Genomic DNA, 18653 nt, shown 5'->3' with positions numbered 1-18653 from the left:
TATTTGCTGAAGTGGTCCACCATGACACAGAGTCTCAAACTAAACTGTCGCAGCGAATTTCCGACGATAGCGTGGTGGCTCTGCCCACACCAAACAGTCCAACCCCGTGTTGTCCGTATCATACCATCCCATCCCACAGCCCACCCCTCATCCCCTACTGACACAGTAACACTATACCCCAACCAGCCCACCTTAGATACCTCAGACACCTTAGAGGCCTTAGACACAACCCATGACGCTGACCTTGACCTCTGACCTCAGGTACGGTCCAGGGGCCGCATGAGAAGCGCATCCTCAACGACCTGCTCAAAAACTACAATGTGCTGGAGCGGCCGGTGGCCAACGAGTCTGAACCGCTGGTGGTCAGCTTCGGGCTCACACTACAGCAGATCATTGACGTGGTGAGTGACGATCGGACGGCAGGACCGCGCAGAGGGTCTGACCCCGGGTCAAGGGTTCCCTCAGGGGCCCCCGTGATGCACACTCACGGTCCGTGCATGGGCGAGGCGTATGAGGAGACGCATGTGTTGTCAGGGAGACATGAACGCGTATGGTTCATAAATAGCTGATCTTCCAGATTCATGACGTGAAGGAGACTATAAAGTGTAATCTCTTTTGGTAGCATCAGAATGAAATAAATAGAATAGAGTGCTAAATGATATTATGCTTGCAAGAGAATCCGACCAATAATCAAGACAATTCTGGCCCATCCATTGAATACGACTTACCTATATCGCACAAGCAAGGACTTTTCATTTTTTAAATTTCAAAATAACCGTTTCCTGGACATTTCATTCGTGAACGTCTAACAATATTCCTTTTCTTTTCTCCTCCCAACACCGTCTAATCTACACCCACGCGGGACCGTTTTTTGCGCCGTTAGCAGCTGGAGCGGCCATTTTCCCCGGGAGCAGTCACATGTGTGGCATAAACTACACAATAATGGCTGCGACAGGGCTGTGTGAGACAGATTTGCCGTTTCATTACGTTCAACAAACGAGGAACCAACGGCCCAAGTCGGCGGGGGTGTTCGGCGGAGAGAATGACACCGGGGCTGGCTAAAGCACATGACGTAAAATGGCAGCGAGCGTAACGAATAAAATTGCAGCATGGAAACAGATCAGTAGACAGATGGACGGCAGACGGATTGAGACATCAAGCCGCATCCTTTGACACGTTTCTATTTCACTGACATTATATTTTTTATCAATTTTCCATGCTGTTTCCCCTCCACAGGCATTCATTACGATCATTATACATGGTGCACTATATATTACTTTTGTATTTCACAATTGGTAATAATGATCATACCGTGCATGCAATTTATGTTGTAATTAAGTGAGGAAAAGTCGCTGGAAAACACAGGATAAGTCGGCACTCAGCTCATGAATATCGTTAATGTTACCATGCATATTTTTAGCGTGATGACCGTAGATTCATGTATTTACAGCGGCTTCTTTTCCTTATTAATTAAAAAAGTCTCTTTCAAATATTCAACTAACAACCTTCTCACCGCTTCGCATTCCGTCCGGTGGTGCCCATTGTGCCGAAGACTGAGCGTTGATGTCAGATAGCGTGTTACCGGCCGGTTTCGGTCGTGTCGTGTTGGCACTCCGGCTCTGAGAGCACCGGTCAGCCGCTCGGTTCGGCTCGCGGCGCCGTCCGACGCCGCTGCCTCCATCGACCTGTCCGAGCCGGCGACGGTGGCTCCGGACCGGGCCGGGCCGCGCTGCCGCCTCCTCCTCCCCGGTCCGCGGGGACTGCCTCCCGACGGAGAGCCTGCAGAGGCCGACACCGCTCCCTGAGAGGCTGCACAGCCGACACTGCCCGACATAGGCCAATAAAGGCCGATACAGGCCGACACAGGCCGGCACCGCTCCCTGAGAGCTGCAGAGGCCGACACCGCTCCCCGAGAGCTGCACAGCCGACACTGCTCCCCGAGAGCTGCACAGCCGACACCGCTCCCTGAGAGCTGCACAGCCGACACTGCCCGACATAGGCCAATATAGGCCGATACAGGCCGACACAGGCCGGCACCGCTCCCTGAGAGCTGCACAGCCGACACCGCTCCCTGAGAGCTGCACAGCCGACACTGCCCGACATAGGCCAATAAAGGCCGATACAGGCCGACACAGGCCGGCACCGCTCCCTGAGAGCTGCAGAGGCCGACACCGCTCCCTGAGAGCTGCACAGCCGACACTGCCCGACATAGGCCAATAAAGGCCGATACAGGCCGACACAGGCCGGCACCGCTCCCTGAGAGCTGCAGAGCCGACACTGCCCGACATAGGCCAGTATAGGCCGATACAGGCCGACACAGGCCGACCCCGCTCCCTGAGAGCTGCACTGGCCGACACAGGCCGATACAGACCGACACAGACCAAAAAAGGCCGATACAGGCCGGTGCAGGCCGATACAGGCCAACATAGGCCGATACAGGCCGACAGGAGTTGGCGGGGGACTAAGACCTCACAAGAAGTGTTGTAGTGCTAAGCGAGCTAATGGATGTGATGGGATTGCTTTTTGACAGCTCTCACAGAATCGGCCACCCAGGCCATATGATAAATCAAATGCCAAATAGATCAAACAGGGGAATGCCGCATAGGTAGCCCAAATTTGGCACACAGCGGAGGGTAGCAATGTACCGGGAAATACAGCTCGCCATGTGGCGGCTCGTGTGTCGTATATAAATAATGTAATTAATGAACAGAGATCACATGTGCAGACGCCGAGCCAATAAACGACGAGCACAGCACTGGATCCGGGATCACAGCAACTAGCAATCAAATATAAATATCATATGATCCGCTTCTACACGGAACTAACCAAATCTGATTAATCTTGTATCTAATTTGGGTCTTGGGAAGATAATGTAGGTACAGGTAGTCTAGCGATTCGGTGTAAAATATTGCCAACATTTTTAGCAGACAGCGTACATCGCTTAAACGAGTGAGCTGCAGTAGAACTCTAATTACATCACCCATAATGACAGTCAAACGTGCACAATCGTCGGTCTCTCCACATATTGCCGCTTCTTTGTGTCGAGAGCCTGCGGTCGGCTCGCGTCCTGTCACGCCTCTTTGTACGACTGCTGCGGTTGTTGTCCTTTCCGTCATTGTTCAGCGGGTATATGAGCCATTGGGTACCGTTTCCGTGTATGGTAGCCGATGTATGGGAGTCGGTGGTCAGTCTTTTTTACGCTACTCCTCTGTGAGAATATGGGAGCCTTCTGGCCCGCAATTACTGTGCTGCAGGTGGTCGCTCCGCGTACTGTGGCTGCTCAGTGCGATAAGTGGGAGCCTGTTGGTCGGTTCTCTGTGACTCTTATTCACATCCTGTCATTTCTCTCTGCGAGTGTGGAATGCTATTGCTGTTCTGCTCCTCCGAGTGGGAGTAGGCCTTTCGGAGCCGTTGGCCGGTCCACATAGCACCACCGCTTAGCTCAGGGTTCCGTAGCCACACCTGCACCCGGCGTTTCAGGCCCGCTGCGCCCGGCGCGGCGGCCCCTCTCCGCTACGCCCGCCGATCCAGGGCTGCTCAGCCCGCCGTTCCACCGCTGCTCCGCTCGGCGTTCCGAGCTGTCGGCCGGCGCGCGGTCGGCGATATATGCCGGCCAGCCGGAGCAGGCGCCCAATCCACCGCCGGATGGCTCCATACCTCCCGGCTGACGATGGGCTTATTGGGATCAGCGCACGAGCGCCACGCCGAAACAGGCCGCGGCCCGGGCCGGCCAGCTCTCCCGACAGGGCCGGGCGTGCCTGTGACGGGTGTAGCAGGAGTGAGCCACCTGTGTATTTGTTCAGAGAGCACAAAGAATAGCACAAAGCTATAGGTAAAGTGCATGATCTGGATAATATCGTTAACGATGGTGTAGCGACTCCTGCGTAAAGCATGGCTGATGTAATCTTTTGCTGTTGGGTAGATCCCACCTCCGGAGAGATTCTATGCATGAATAGCTATTTGATGCGGTAAATCCTCTTGGCAGTTATCCTTAGGAAAGGCTTTTATGATCGCATAGCTGTCAGATATGAAGCAGCGATTTTCTCGTGCCTCCGTATAATACCAGTGAATGCCGCGCGGCTTCCCATATTGTGCTGGGTGGAACTCGTCATTTGGTCGTCGCCGTGAGCAGATTATTTACAGCCCTGCGGGCAGATGTAAGGGCGGCTGACGTTCTGTCTATTATACAGTGCCGCAACTGGCAAGCACCGATGACTAAAGTCATGAGAGGGCAGCTTTAAAACAATTATTAAATGGCAGTTTTTGTTTCCAAGGACCTGTAGGAGACTTCACGTGTGTGCCACGTGGGTGGGGTGTGACAGGTTTATTTGTTGATTATGATGGTGTGTGGGTTGGGAGGCTGCAGTCCTCTATCACCTGACGCACCGTCCTCTAAACTGTTGCTGTCTGTTTCCAATTCGCCGCCGTAGGATGAGAAGAATCAGCTGCTAATTACGAATGTGTGGTTAAATTTGGTAAGTGACTGGCCTGCCGATAACTAGATGGAACCGCTGTCTGCTCATGTCGGGACCGTCCGCACCTGTCAGGCTGAACGACTCCTCAAAGTCAGCTGCCGGTGGCACGATCAATAGCTTTCTATCAAAAGCTTTGCTATCGCCTTTCTCTGTTGGGCAATGCTCTCTTTGGCAGCGACTACCTGACATATGTGGGCAGTGAGTTCTCATAACAGTCCATACCTGCACTTGTCGCTTCATCAGACCCGCATGCATCATCACATTTTGCATGTCTCAGGCCACCCACACTATCCGTTATTTCGTCAGCAGACTGTTTCAGTGCATTTCGTGAATAATGTGAATGGTAATACGGTTGTGATTTTTGATGTTCAAGGCACCCCTGCTAGCTGCACCACTATACCTACCACTTTTATCGCCTGACTTTGGCCAGTCAGGGTACACAAGGCGTGAATAGTACAAGCACATCTGCTTGTTTAGCATGCATGGGATGGCTTTCCCCACGAGATTCTGCTGTTTATTTCATTGCAATGTTCCACGTCTGAGGAATATTGAAGCCAATTTACCTTCACTTTTGTATTTTTCTCCCTCCGCTCTTATCCCTTCTTGCTTCATATTGCTCTCCGTCTCATCTTCGCTCTTAGGTGATTTGTATATTTTGGTTTCATTTTGAATACCTACGTACTCGAAGCTTTTTACTGTCGTATTCCTTCCATTACAAATAAAAGGTATGAGACAGATTGGGCATTGAATCCATTTTCATTAGGTTTTGTCATGGCCTTTGCGAGTTGAAATGCTTTAGACGAAATAACCCTTGCAGCCATCTCCTCTTATCAACTATGCACCAGTCAGTGTTTGTTGTCTTCATATAAGTGCGCTTTTAAAGATAAAGAGCCTACAGTTGACAACTTTGCCAATGGAAGGCTGCCCGTACGTCATTTACAGCTGTTGTTGTGTGACCCAGGAATGGAATGATGTGAATCTGAGGTGGAACGCCTCGGAGTACGGGGGCGTCCAGGACCTCCGGATACCACCGAAAAACATCTGGAAACCAGATGTTCTAATGTACAACAGGTACGTTCTACTGTGGCCGAGGTGTGACATGCATTCCTAGAATGTTGGCAACAAATTTGAACATGCTCAATCCTCACATGACACATCCCACTGAGCCTTCTTGGAACGATTTTTGGTGATATTCTAGCCCGCGCCCCAGTGGCGGTCTCAGCCAACTTCGCCCTAGTGGGGGAGGGGGGGCATATGTTACCACCCACCTCTAACTCATAAACTAAGAGGGCTAGAAAGACGCGGTAAAAAGCAGTCGATAGCTCTCAATGCGTACGTTTGAAAGTATTTCGGTCATTTTTCACCTTAGAACAATATTGGGTTCACCAGAGGTCATCAAAGGTCAAAATTTGCCAATTGTCATTATATTTTTCAGAAAACATGCCGCTATCTCAGGAACTATGGTAGCTAGAAAACGCATGGAACAGCAAACGATAGCTTTTGAACTCTTCTTTTGAACAGGTCATTATCAATATTGACCTCAGGTCAACGGTTTAGCCTCCAGAGGGCAAAAACTCCAAAAATAGCTGTTTTTACGAAAAGTGTTTTTCGACAATAACTTTCGACTACAAAAGCCACGACATTTCTATTGCCAGAATCGTGTTCCCCTCGCCGAGACGCGTCGAATGAACTATAATTTGACCTTGAAAGGTCAACTTGAAAATTTGACCGCAGGTCAAGGTCATGACCTTACCGGAAAAGGTCATGTTGCATATCAGTCGGTGCGTCTCAACGAGAAAAACACAATGAGACCATCCCCAGCGTTCTATCTCTTTCCAATCGCGAGTTATTGGCAAAAAACTGTTTGTAGCCTCAAGTGACCTCGGATGACCTGTCTATAGAGGCTATCAGCAAAAATGACACCTTGGTCATCACGAGTGGACTAAATCATTGTGATTCTGAAATATTTGGACTGTTCCGATGCGTACACACGGATCTAGAGGCATTTTCATTTTTCTCCATTGACTTGTAATGGAAAGGTCACGCCACTGACCTGACCTTAGGTCACGGATATAAAAAATCCGAGATATACAAATTGTAGGCGCCCATGACAGCATGCAATCCACCAAGTTCAAACATTTCTAACAAACACTGCAGGCTGGACATGATTATAAACTTTTTTAGGCTTGGTCAGTTAACTTGACCTGGTGACCTGACCTGACATGACCTGGGGTCAAAAATTTCACACATTGTCCAAAATTGATATACCAAAAGCTACCCCAAGCGTCGCGGCACTACGCGCCGCGGTTTTTTATTCACACGCAAAAAACGCGACAGGGTGGTAACATATGCCCCCCCCCCCCCCCACACTGGGGCGAAGGCTAGACTGGGAACACTAAAGCTCTCTAAGTCAAGTTATATGACTTAAATACTGTATGCGATTACTTCGAGCCAAGCCTAAGTAACTTTTTGGGTGAAGCTTGAGATCATGTTTGCCAGTTTCATTTGCATGTTTCTTTGTCTTGTGTGGCTTTCAGTGCGGACGAGAAGTTCGACAGTACGTATCCCACCAATGTGGTATTAAAAAACAACGGGAGCTGTCTATATGTACCTCCTGGTATTTTCAAGTCGACATGCAAAATCGACATCACCTGGTTTCCGTTCGATGACCAGGAGTGTAAAATGAAATTCGGTTCATGGACGTACGATGGTTGGCAGGTAAGTACTCGCCCCCTCTCCTCTCAGGTGCTTTGGAGCAGGGCTTCGAGGATTAATTGCATCCCACTGCTTTTCATATTCTCAACGCCATTTTTGTCAGGAAATGATCCGAGATTAATTATACAGGTGTAGCATCAAATGATCTTGACTGAAGTTATTTTGAATGCTGATTTTATCATCTTGCCATCTGCCAATCAGTCACAAAGGGATGTCCAAGGCCGTAGCGAAAATTATTCGCATAGGTAACGCAAGGAAGCAAATTTATTTCGGTGCAACAGCCTGTCACCATGCGTGAGATCCACCACTACCAAACATAACGCCCTGTGTGCGTGTCTGTGTGTCTTGTTTGGCGTCACCAGCTGGACCTGATCCTGCCGTCGGACGAGGGGGATGCCAGCAACTTCATCCCCAATGGGGAGTGGACCCTGCTCGGTGAGATCGCAGTCCATGCGGGGCCGGCGTCACCCCACCGCACATCACCGCGTCGACATAGCAAACAGATAATTAAGCGCACACGACATACATGTAGTGATACATGTTATGTATTCGCACGACGACTATATGCACTCTAACCTGTCTCGCCTATCATGGCTATGATGTCTCGCCTACCACTATTTCAACACTTCACAGTTTATGTCTTTATTGACACTTTCCGAGCAGCAGATGACAAAACATTGCCATTTTGTCCGTATATATACCTACTACGCCTAGCTCAAAAGCATCACGTCATCCAACGAACAAAGTTTAAGATACTTTATCCGATTATCTAGCGCTCTTATCACTCGTAAATCAGAGTACGTATGACACAAAAAACGCAGAGCAGCTCACAAGCACAGTCCATATGATCTCTGATCAGGAAATCACCTGTTGCAGGTATAGAGGATTCTTCATGGCTCCGAGTGGAAGATAAGGATATCTTTTCCAAGCGGGTTACTGAAAAACCGAGCGACGAAGGAGCGAGGTTTTTCTGTAACACGCGAGGAAAAGATATCCGATCTTCCACGAGTGAGCCATGAGGAATCCTATATCTTTCTATGTTGAGGTTTATTCTTAATTAATTAAATATTATATTCAAATGTACTCATCTATGTAAAAAAAAGATTTAGAATAGTTTGTTTTATTTTATAAGTTTCATACATATATGTATATGTAATGGCTGTTTATAAACAGCCATTAAAATGCCGTTCGGTTATTGACCTATCATCAGTTGAACTCTTGATTTTTGGCTATGAACCCTCGAGACCTTATCTTTGCATCTCAGAGAGATGCAGAGATAACAAATTCTTATCTTTGCATCTCAGAGGAGTGCGAGATAGAAATATCCCTGCACTGTAGACCCAATGGCAAATAAACCTCAACTAGAAAGATATCAACAGGTATGCTAAATAGCAACTTCCTAGTCTTGATATTGTTAAAGGTAGTGTGCCAGCTTTCTTGGACCGTATGGAGTTAATGGCCCAGATAAGGAGAACCGGATTTTTAGAACTTATCCATACCTTCAAAACTCATGGAAACGTCTTAAATTCTTCAAATTTTGAGTACCCCAGTGCGAAATTCGCCCCGACGGGTTGTCGGTCGTACCCCAACCACATTTCACACCACTATGAACAATAAATGCACACACTGAAATCGCTATTACCGATATGCTCATCCAATCAAGTTTCGATAAACCCGTTCATCATCATCTCCTGCGGTTTCGAACACGCCTGTTAGGTGGCTTCTGATGCTCGTCGAGGTCGGAATTTCCAAATACGCGTGGTGCGTCGGGCCGCGCGCTCTGACTTCGGCCAAGAAAAATGCGTCAGCTGATCATTGCCATTTCTGCCACTTGCGTGTGGTGAAATGGGGTCATAACTTATAAGACGGCTTTTTCATATCAATTATTTTACATAAAATCATATTTCAAACCATAAATAATGTTCGACAGTCAAATAAAAGAAACAATACCAATACGGGCTTACAGTTTAAGGCTCGACATTGTGTTGTCTACGATTAGACAGCTGATAACTCATTCCCGTACGTCGTATGGTCGTAACACTATAATGACCTTTGCTTATTGTCACAAGTGCGCCGCATTCGCGATTGTTGCCCGACGCCTGTTTGCAGGTGAGCCCACTACAGTTGTTATACATATCTAAAAACCGAAAAACTTTTAGGCGAAAAAGGCACTATTCCAGGCCCATTTTTGATTTTTTTTTTTGCGATATTAGGTAAAAACAGAAGCTTCTTATCCTAGGAAAAATAAAATGGGAAATCTTTCAAAGGTGGCACACTACCTTTAAACGACGACAGCATAAAGTGAAAAAGTGTGCCTCCGTTAAACCTGCTGTGATAATTGCGTACAATCGGAACACTGAATGTTGTACGTGCACCTGTTCTGCTAAGCTAGTGGAAGAAACCGTAACTTTCCTATTCGTTTTGTTTCAGTATTAACTAATATAGCTCTTAAAATGATCAATAATTGCATGTTCAATTAGAGCTCTGCATTAAATAACCGAGAATAAATAAGAGCCAGTGTTTGAACGTATGCTCTGTTTTGTTACCTCTCCTCTGTTTTAGGTGTACCTGGAAAGCGTAACGAAATCTCGTACGCCTGTTGTCCACAACCATATATTGATATAACGTACACAATACTGATCCGAAGACGGACGTTGTACTATTTCTCCAACCTAATAGTACCGTGTGTGCTGATCGCCTCCATGGCCGTGCTGGGCTTCACTCTGCCGCCCGACAGCGGAGAAAAACTCAGCCTAGGTAAACAGGCGCCCGGCCGGCTGTCTGGCCTGGTCGGAGCGCGCCTCTCTCGAGTGTATGTCCCGGGTGAAGGAGGTTGTCAGGGAACTCATCAGTCTCAGACATGATCAGAGATTCTCCAAGGGCTAAGGCTCGTCTCAAACGGATACCGTTTGACAGTGATCCTGGTTCGGCGACAGGATCAAGTTGAAAGCCCAGTGGCGGCTTGCGTAAATCGGAACAGCCGCAGCTGAAACTGCGGCTGGGTGGCTGATTATCAAAAGTCCTCCCTGGCACCCTCCTCGCCTGCAGTGCTAGTCCGAACCGTTCGCGCGACTGAAGTATCGCTCGCATGCTCACATGTGTGACGTTTTGCAGGTATTCCGGGGAAGCGCAATGAGCTATCGTACGCCTGTTGCCCTCAACCCTACATCGACATCACGTACTCAGTCAGAATCCGTCGGCGAACGCTCTACTACCTTCACAACCTGGTCCTCCCCGGTATCCTGATATCCACCATGGTTCTACTGGCCTTCACTCTGCCGCCTGACTCGGGCGAGAAGCTGACTCTAGGTAGGACGGGCTCGCCGACATAGCTGCCCTTCAGGCAGCCACAAGGCCCTTCAGGCAGCCACCAGGCCCTTCAGGCAGCCACTCTAGTTCCCAGATGGCCACTTGGGTCCTTCAGGCCGCCACTCTGGCTCATGAGGCTTCTGTTTTGGTCCATTAGGCACCAGTTATTGCGTGCAGCCTACGGACATATTCAGCAACTAATATTTACTTGCACCTTTGTGATTATTCAGTTCAATGCGATTAGTTTGCGCTTTCATGGTTGTTGGAATCATACAATGAGGTGCACCACTTTGCAACTCTGACAAAGCGCTGATGTAATGTAATCAATGCTAGGGATGTTTGGTACGTGTGAAACCCAGTTCAAACAAGAGCACAGAAGAGGCTTTGGTGATGTTTGGTTTGTCTCTATCTGCCTCTGTCGCCGTGATACCTCCACCGCCGGTGGGCAGCGCTCGGCGGCCCCAGGCCGCGCGAGTCGCCCGCTCTCTCTCTGTCTGTCGAGCTCTCTGTGTCACTCCCGGGGACTGGTCCATCCCGCCTCCATCCGTCCCAGCTCTCCAGGCCGCGCGAGGTAACCTCCGTCAGAGCATGCTTTTCTCGTTTATCCCACCACTACACCTGAAATGGCGCTCGCGCTCGCGTTTATGTGTGTGTTTGTACGCGCGTGTCCGAGCGTCCGAGTGTTGTTGCGCGCGTGTCGCCTGCTGGCCACCGCTCAGCGGCCGCTGGCGTGCTGCGCAGACGTTGTGTGGTTAACACCGGCACCTGTTGCAGGCCACGAGCGCTGGCCGGTCCGGCCTGCCCCGAGGGACCTGCCCTGGCCGCGGGCCGCCCGCCCCTGTCCCGTCCGCCGCCGAGCCCGCATGGCCACCGACCCTGTCCTCCGCTGATCGGTGTCGTCCCCTCTTGCACCGCCTGTCTCCCAATCTGAGTTAGGCTTTGTTTACTCGCTCACAATTATTTCTTTTCGTTTACCATTAACCGCTTCAGTAGGGCCTCTGCGGCATTAGACACAGAGCCGCGGAGGCCGGTAGCCTCTCCGCGTCGCTTGCGCAGCGCTCTGTCGCTCTTCTCTGCGCGCTCTTTCTCGCCCTATCTATCTCAATCTCTTCTCGTTCTGTCTGTCTGTCTGTCTGGCTGGCTGGAGGCAGGTGCTCTGTTTGATCTGGGAGCTCTGCGCCGCAGCCTGATGACCGCGTCTTCTCTCCCGCCAGGCGTCACAGTGCTCCTCTCTCTGACAGTGTTTCTGAACCAAGTCGCTGCAAATATGCCAGAGACCTCAGAGGCTGTGCCCCTACTAGGTAACACAGAGCACGGCGACCCGCCGGCCGACCCGCCGGCTGGCCGGCCACGCCGCTAGAGTCTCTGCTCGACTCGATGTGCCTAACTTGCGTCGGATAAATCAATAAAAGCTGATCTCGAACCCCACCAATGTCATCTAAATCAAACCACCTAAATTTTGTGCTTGATAGCTGTTCGCTTTCAGCACTGCAGACGATGTTGCACGGTCTTTCTCGGTGTCCCTGCTGGCCCCGGCGCCGCCCTGGCTTGTCCCCGCCGCCCGCGCCGCGCGCGCTCGCGCCGCCGCCGTCTCTCGCTGCTCGTCTCTCTGTCTCACCCGCCGCGCTCTGTCTCTCTCTTTCAGACTGGTGTCCGGCGTCGGCGCTGGTGTGGCCCGTTCGTCCCCCGTGCCCGTGCCCACTCCGGCTCCCACTCACTGCTCCCATTCCTGTTTTAGGTGTTACCATTTTGCTATCGCTCACTGTCTTTCTAAATATGGTGGCAGAGAGTATGCCCACTACATCCGACGCAGTCCCACTGATAGGTAAAAACCTTTGCGTGGCCACTATCTAATAATGCTGTGGCACATCAGAGGGGACATCACAAAAGCCCGATCTCAAAATTACCCGGCGAGAGGAGGTATGACGCACAGAGCGCCCCAATGAGCTCGGTGACGGTCACATCATGTCTGTCTGTGATTTCAGGCGTCACCATTCTTCTTTCCCTGACCGTGTTCCACAATCTAGTCGCGGAGACACTTCCGCAAGTGTCAGATGCAATGCCTGTATTAGGTAGAGAGCCAGGGGTGGATGAAGCCGCGACCGGCGCCGCCCCCGCCGCCCCGCGCACCGCCGGCCCTCCCGCCCCGCACGGTCGTCGCTCTGTCTCTCTCCATCTTTCTTTGTTTGTGTGTCGGTGTGCACCCTGTCCTCCGCTGCTGAGCGGCTGGTGTGCCGGTTCTCTGGCCATTCTGTTCGTGTTCACTGTGCCCAGCCCCGGTGTGCCCTCCGTCCCGCTGTGTTCCACAGTCGCCACCCCAACTCGGCTGCATCTGTCCGGGCTGGCATGTGTGTTCGATGTGCCTCCATTACGCTCCGTCAGAGCGTGTCGCGCTCCTCCCAGCCCTCTCTCTACATCACTTTGTGATATTCTAATCACGTCTCACACTCTCTCTCTCCCTCCGAGCGCTGTGATCTCTACACCATAGGCCCCAGCACTCAACAGGAGGCTACTCCGCATGACGAGCAAAGGATGACGTATGTTTCGACACCGAGTCGCCCTGTAGCATGGCAGTTGACCATTACATACATCGATAAATACATAACGCTCTCACATCGTCACTTACCTGTTCCTCGTCAGATGAACGCTCTGAGAAAATCTGATAGTACGATTTTGATGGTTTACCGCGGGAGTTGATGAAAGGATCAGGATCGCTAGTTGTCCAGATTGCAGACTGCAGAGTACGAAAAATACGATACAGACCAAGCGAGGACCGCAAAGGCAATGAGTTGGCGGGAATTCAATCGATAGAACTCTCTCCATTTGTCAATAAGCTTCTTTTTGTAGCTTGATGTGACATTACGGGCTTTGAGTTTAACCTATTTGAAAAAAAAAAAATCGGAAATTTATCTTTTCTGGCAACAACCAGCTATGAATACCCGTAAATGTCTCACAAAACATGACAGTGATTGCATGCAAAGCGCGATCCATTTTCCTTGGCATAAAACCGGCAGCTAAGGTGAGTTTTATCACGGGCTGCCCATAACTTATACTATACGACCTTTTATGGCGCAATAACGTTGCAATCAGGACGTTTTGATTTGCCAGTAAATTGTGTCAGATGCAACTAATAGGGTTTCCAGAAAACACAAAAAGTCGTAGGGATCGTGTGACGATGAAGAGGTGAGGCGAAAAGTAAAGGGAAAGGCAGACACAAAAATTTCGCTTGTCTGGCGGTACTTCAGTTTGAGTCTGCTGTGCCTCCCTGTCATTTCTTACTTGCGCTGTGTTGATCAGTCAACGAATTTTGACCTTACGTTGGGAATAAACAGTGCCTCTTCACATATGGTCGTTAATTACTGTTTCAAGTGATATTCATCAATCATCTGAAAAACAACATCCTTGTCGTTAGGGTTTTGTTTTGCGAGCGCGATCAGACAGCAGGCACAGAAAAGGATAGCGCCAGACGTGCTACCTTTCTGTGAGCGCGCGCTGCCCGCACGATCCGGGCAGACGGTGCAGCCGCGTCTGCCGACTGAGCTTTGCCAGCTCTGTGCGAGCTGCGGCGAGCTGCCGGCCGAGCGGGCTCTATTGACCGGCGCCGCCGCTGCGAGCCACGGCCGGCCGTGCGCCACTGTCGACAGAGAGCTGTAGGTATTGGCGGCGCGGCCCCTTTATCCGGCCGTAATTTACACGGATATACTGCCGGCAACTATGACTTATGTCGTAATGTCACCGAACCATCACTGGCTTCTCGGTGCTATAAATTCCCCGTGGGACAGCGCAGATGAGAAACTGACTCAGTGTGGAAATGGTTGGATTGGACCTATACCCGACCGAGCCATATGGGAGAGAGGAAATTAGCAGACGAAATTCTGCTTATCTACCGCTTAGATTAGCAAATTGACATTCGTAATTTGTAAGTTTATATTGCTTGTCAAGAGTATGGTGTAAAGAGCGAATAGATCCGTTCACATAAATAAGTGTTTCAATATTTTATCTTGAAGACAAAGAAGTCTTGCTTTCCCGGGCGTGCAATCCATTCTGGCGTAACTGGATCTGACAGTTGCCTTATTCAAATACCAAGAGAGCAACATCATCAGCACGTAGACAGCCTGCAACGTGAAGATCAGTGCACTGCAGCTAATTTCTACTGATGTCTCAGGCTCATTTGATAACCGTGACTTCGAGCACTGCCACCGGTCTGTGTCAGCGTCAGCGCCGCTGCACTGCACGCTGCAGCGGCGCCTCTCTGTGTCTGTGTGTCTGTCTGCGGCCGACGCCCCCCCCCTCCCCCCTCTGTGTCGGTGTGACCCCGCTCCGCAGTGTGACCGTGGCGCGCGTGTTATAACGGGCAATGTATCTGATACGTGACACTAAACCAGCCAGGCACAAGGGCGCCATCCAATCAGGTCCGCTTTCAAAATATTTAATTTGTTTTTAATTTCAAAGCATTATTTCTTCTTGCTTCGTGATCAATTGGCTTTCTATAAATTGATTGGAATTGAACCTCTTTGGTTCTATTCCCACCTCCCTTGCAAACTTCAACCTATTGATAGCTGTTTCTGGCTATCTTTACACATACCTATTGCCGATAGGCATGTGCAATATCTCTGAGTCAGCACAGAGATGTGTCTAAATTTGGTAACTGGCGCACTTGTGACCTGCCTAAACAGACCGCGGTAATAGCCAATCATGCCTCCCTCGCCGGCCTTCACGGAATTCATTGAAAGGATGCTGCTGCCGTCCAATTCCCTGCGGAATTTCTCACTGAGATCCGTGGTGTCCCATCTGATGCGCCATAAAGCATTCGCATCTCTCCATGGAGCTTGCATAGATTACACGTCACTTTGTTTGCAGATGGAAATATGTTTTGCATAACTCACATAAATATGTTAAAGATGTAACTAAAATATGCATGCATTAAACCGGACAATTAACCACAGGGATGCTTGAGGCACTCCATTAAACTGATAAACGATCCGACTAAAACACTTTTAAAATGACAAGCCTATTGCTATTGCATGGCTCCTGTCATTCACCGTGTTTGAAGCATGCATATTTGACCGTGTCGCTTTTCCAAGTGAAAACTTGTTTCACATAAGTGTAATGCCTCTAAATGTGTTATCAGTGTTCAATATGTGTGTGTATGACTTTTTGTTTTGGTAAAGTAAGGATAGTTTTTAAGCATTGAGCAATTCGAGGCAAAAGGAACATTGCAGCCGACTAATAATTAATTTTTGTTTAAGTGAACTGTGTATCTTTTTAAGTTGTTAGGCACAAACCAATTAGTTAACTACGTTTATTTGAACATTCATTCAGTTTCCAAGCACTGAAGCAATAAGTAAGATTTTGCTGACAGTATCTTCATGTAAACAAAGTTCTCCCAAGTTTTGCTCTAAAATGAAAAACGTTTTAATTTCAATATCTCAATATTTATTCAGTGAAGAAGCAACTGAACGTTGCAGACTCACATTAAATCTACAACTGTTCACTAAATTAGAATAATCAAATGTAGATTACGGAGGATATGGTGAATTATACAGCTTGCAACAGACTCGTGTATTGCTATGTATAGACGCGTCGGTAACAACGGGTCCAGCGCAGCAGTATAGGACCAAATCAGGTCCGCTGTTATCTATGTGCATACGATTAAGCCTAAACTAAGTCATTGAAGCTTGTTTGACTATGCCCCCGGACCTGGACCTGAGCCCAGTTAAATCTAACCAGCGCACGAGCTGTTTGCAAAGCTTACATCCATTACGTTTTCGTCTGAATCAATAATCACCTGTGTTGACAAGGGCTGTGTGCCGTTAGTGGCCGTCAGTCGTCGGCGCGGCTCGGGCTCGGTCCCTGTTCAGTTCAGACCGCTGCCGTCCAGCGGGGCGCAGGTCTATTTCTGACCGCAGCCGCCGGGAGCGCCGCCGCCGCCCAGTCTGACGCCCTCCGTACCACCAGGGACCTACTTTAACTGTATCATGTTCATGGTGGCGTCATCGGTGGTGAGCACGGTGCTCATCCTCAACTATCACCACCGCTCCGGCGAGACGCACGAGATGGCGCCCTGGGTGAGCACATTGCCCCTGAGGGAGCACACTGCCCCAGAGTGAACACGCAGTCCCTTCCCATCCTCAACTACCACCACCGTTCCGGCGAAACGCACGAGATGGCGCCCTGGGTGAGCACACTGCCCTTTCCCTCGCCCCCTGAGTGAGAACACTGGCCCAAGGTGAGCACACTGTCTATCCCACTCGTCTTCTATAAGTGTCACGACTCGACTCAGCCTGTTACTAGAGACTTGTGTCGTTATATGTACAGTCCTCAGCTTTCGACGGCTGACCATTGACAGACGTCAATACATCTTATTCGTACACTAAACGTGTAACATATTAGCATATTTATAGTTATTATTATTATATATATAGTTAGCATAATTCTAAACGTTTTAGCATATTTCGACACACGTTATAGTGCACGATAGAATCCGGAGGCGCCCTCCTTATCGTGTTCCTTCAGCACGTTCCAAACTGCATAGAGGCATTCTCACAAACCAAGCTCCTGCCTAACCTGCACCACCTCCAGTCCCATGACACTTTTTAACCGTGCTTCTGTGTCACATTTTGAGGTCTGATGGGGCCCGTTCCAAATGTCGAATGTACTTCTGTACTGCTGTCTTCTCCCAGACCTAGTGGCGCCCTCTCTGCGTGCTCCTGCAGCAGCTCCCAGGCCATAGTGACGCCCTCTGTAGCCGTACTCCTTCACCAGTTCCCGACGCTAGTGGCGCCCCTCTAATACTCATTTCTACTCCGTCAGGTTCGGAGCGTCTTTCTGCAATGGATGCCGTGGCTGTTACGCATGTCACGGCCCGGCGAGAAAATCACACGCAAAAACATCATCATGAACAACAAGATGAAGGAGCTGGAGCTGAAGGAGCGCTCGTCCAAGTCACTGCTGGCCAACGTGCTGGACATGGACGACGACTACCGGGGCGGCCTGGCGCCGGGGCCGCTGACGCTGGCCGCCAACAGCGCCAACTACACGCGCCTACCGCCGGGCCAGTCGGTGGACGACCTGGCGGCGCCCGGCTGCCTGGCCGGCTGCGCGCGCGAGCTGCAGCTGATCCTGCGCGAGCTGCGCACCGTCACCGACCGGCTGCGCCAGGACGACGAGGAGGCGGTGGTGACCAGCGACTGGAAGTTCGCCGCCATGGTGGTCGACCGCCTGTGTCTCATAGTGTTCACGCTGTTCACGGTGGTGGCCACGGTGGCCGTGCTGCTCTCGGCGCCGCACATCATCGTGCCGTGACGCGCCGCGCTCAGACTGGGGCCGCCGGCGCGAGCCGGGACGTGCCAGCCGGCGGCCCGGCGCGCCGTCTGCTCACCGGCCGCCGCGTCGGACTTCGACACGGCGGCGCTCGCACCGTCTCGTTACCCTGTAGCTCCAGAGGCCCGTTCTCATCCCACTTTCCACCCTACCCGCTCACGTTGGCCAACTCAGTATTTTTTAGCATTACGGGTAGTCTGTGCGAGTGACACTCTTCCTTCATACCTGAGCCGGCGAAGGCCAGGTGCCAAATACCGACGTAGGTCAGCCCGGCCCCTACTGGAGCGCCGGCCAGAGTATGCAATCGTTATCCTTCGTCCTGACGAGAGTGCTCTGTGATTCGCGATAGTATTAAAGGCTGAGTCCGTATTCCCCTCAGAGGCGTGCTCTGCCTCGCTGGAATCCTTGCCTTCTGTGATGTTTTATTTCCAGTCATATCGATTCAGACAATGGCGCAGAGTGGTTCACGTTTTAGGTGTGTGACCGAGGCGCGCATGTGCGAAAGAGAGAGTGAGAGAGATGCCTGACAGAGCCCAGTTTTGATATTGGTCGTGGTTGATCATGATTCTCGTCAGTGACATACTTGTCAAGGGATTTATACAGAGCCGTGTCGCTTTCATGCTAAGAGTAGAGTTGGGCTCATTTCAGCGAAAGTTCTTCCGAGTATATCAGCATTGTTCTTAGACTTTGAATGTCCATGGTTTTATGAATAACGAGGGTTTCTCTTAATGTTGCGCAAGAAAAGATGCCGAAATTGGACAGCAGTTTATGTCGGAGGCTGGATGGAGACGGAACAGCTACGTCGATATCCTGACTGGTATAACAGCAAAG

The 18653-nt window shown here is 50.3% G+C and overlaps 1 protein-coding gene across 12 annotated transcripts in view; it reads left to right on the top strand.

The window, feature by feature from the left end:
• The window catches only part of LOC122375043 (neuronal acetylcholine receptor subunit alpha-7-like), a 39421-nt gene extending 20842 nt beyond the window's left edge, over positions 1 to 18579 (top strand). The window contains exons 2-12 of one of the 12 annotated variants that reach the window (XM_043354186.1): positions 262 to 401; positions 4431 to 4475; positions 5437 to 5546; positions 7013 to 7193; positions 7553 to 7625; positions 9753 to 9947; positions 10305 to 10499; positions 11714 to 11800; positions 12238 to 12324; positions 16458 to 16567; positions 17313 to 18579. In XM_043354186.1, the coding sequence (XP_043210121.1) occupies positions 262 to 401; positions 4431 to 4475; positions 5437 to 5546; positions 7013 to 7193; positions 7553 to 7625; positions 9753 to 9947; positions 10305 to 10499; positions 11714 to 11800; positions 12238 to 12324; positions 16458 to 16567; positions 17313 to 17804 (1715 nt within the window). In that variant the 3' untranslated portion in view covers positions 17805 to 18579. Of the gene's footprint in view, positions 1 to 261; positions 402 to 4430; positions 4476 to 5436; positions 5547 to 7012; positions 7194 to 7552; positions 7626 to 9752; positions 9948 to 10304; positions 10500 to 11713; positions 11801 to 12237; positions 12325 to 12484; positions 12572 to 16457; positions 16568 to 17312 lie in introns of all 12 variants that reach the window. The other 11 variants (XM_043354187.1, XM_043354191.1, XM_043354190.1 and 8 more) reach the window with 11 other exon arrangements.
• Positions 18580 to 18653: the final 74 nt, after the last annotated feature.

The sequence above is a fragment of the Amphibalanus amphitrite genome, unplaced genomic scaffold, assembly GCF_019059575.1.
Source record: "Amphibalanus amphitrite isolate SeventyFive unplaced genomic scaffold, NRLGWU_Aamphi_draft 001764F_arrow, whole genome shotgun sequence".
In the NCBI taxonomy this organism is placed as follows: Eukaryota; Metazoa; Arthropoda; class Thecostraca; order Balanomorpha; family Balanidae; genus Amphibalanus; species Amphibalanus amphitrite.
The sequence above is the reverse complement of the archived record's forward strand: the minus strand, read 5'-3'. Positions and strand labels throughout refer to the sequence as shown.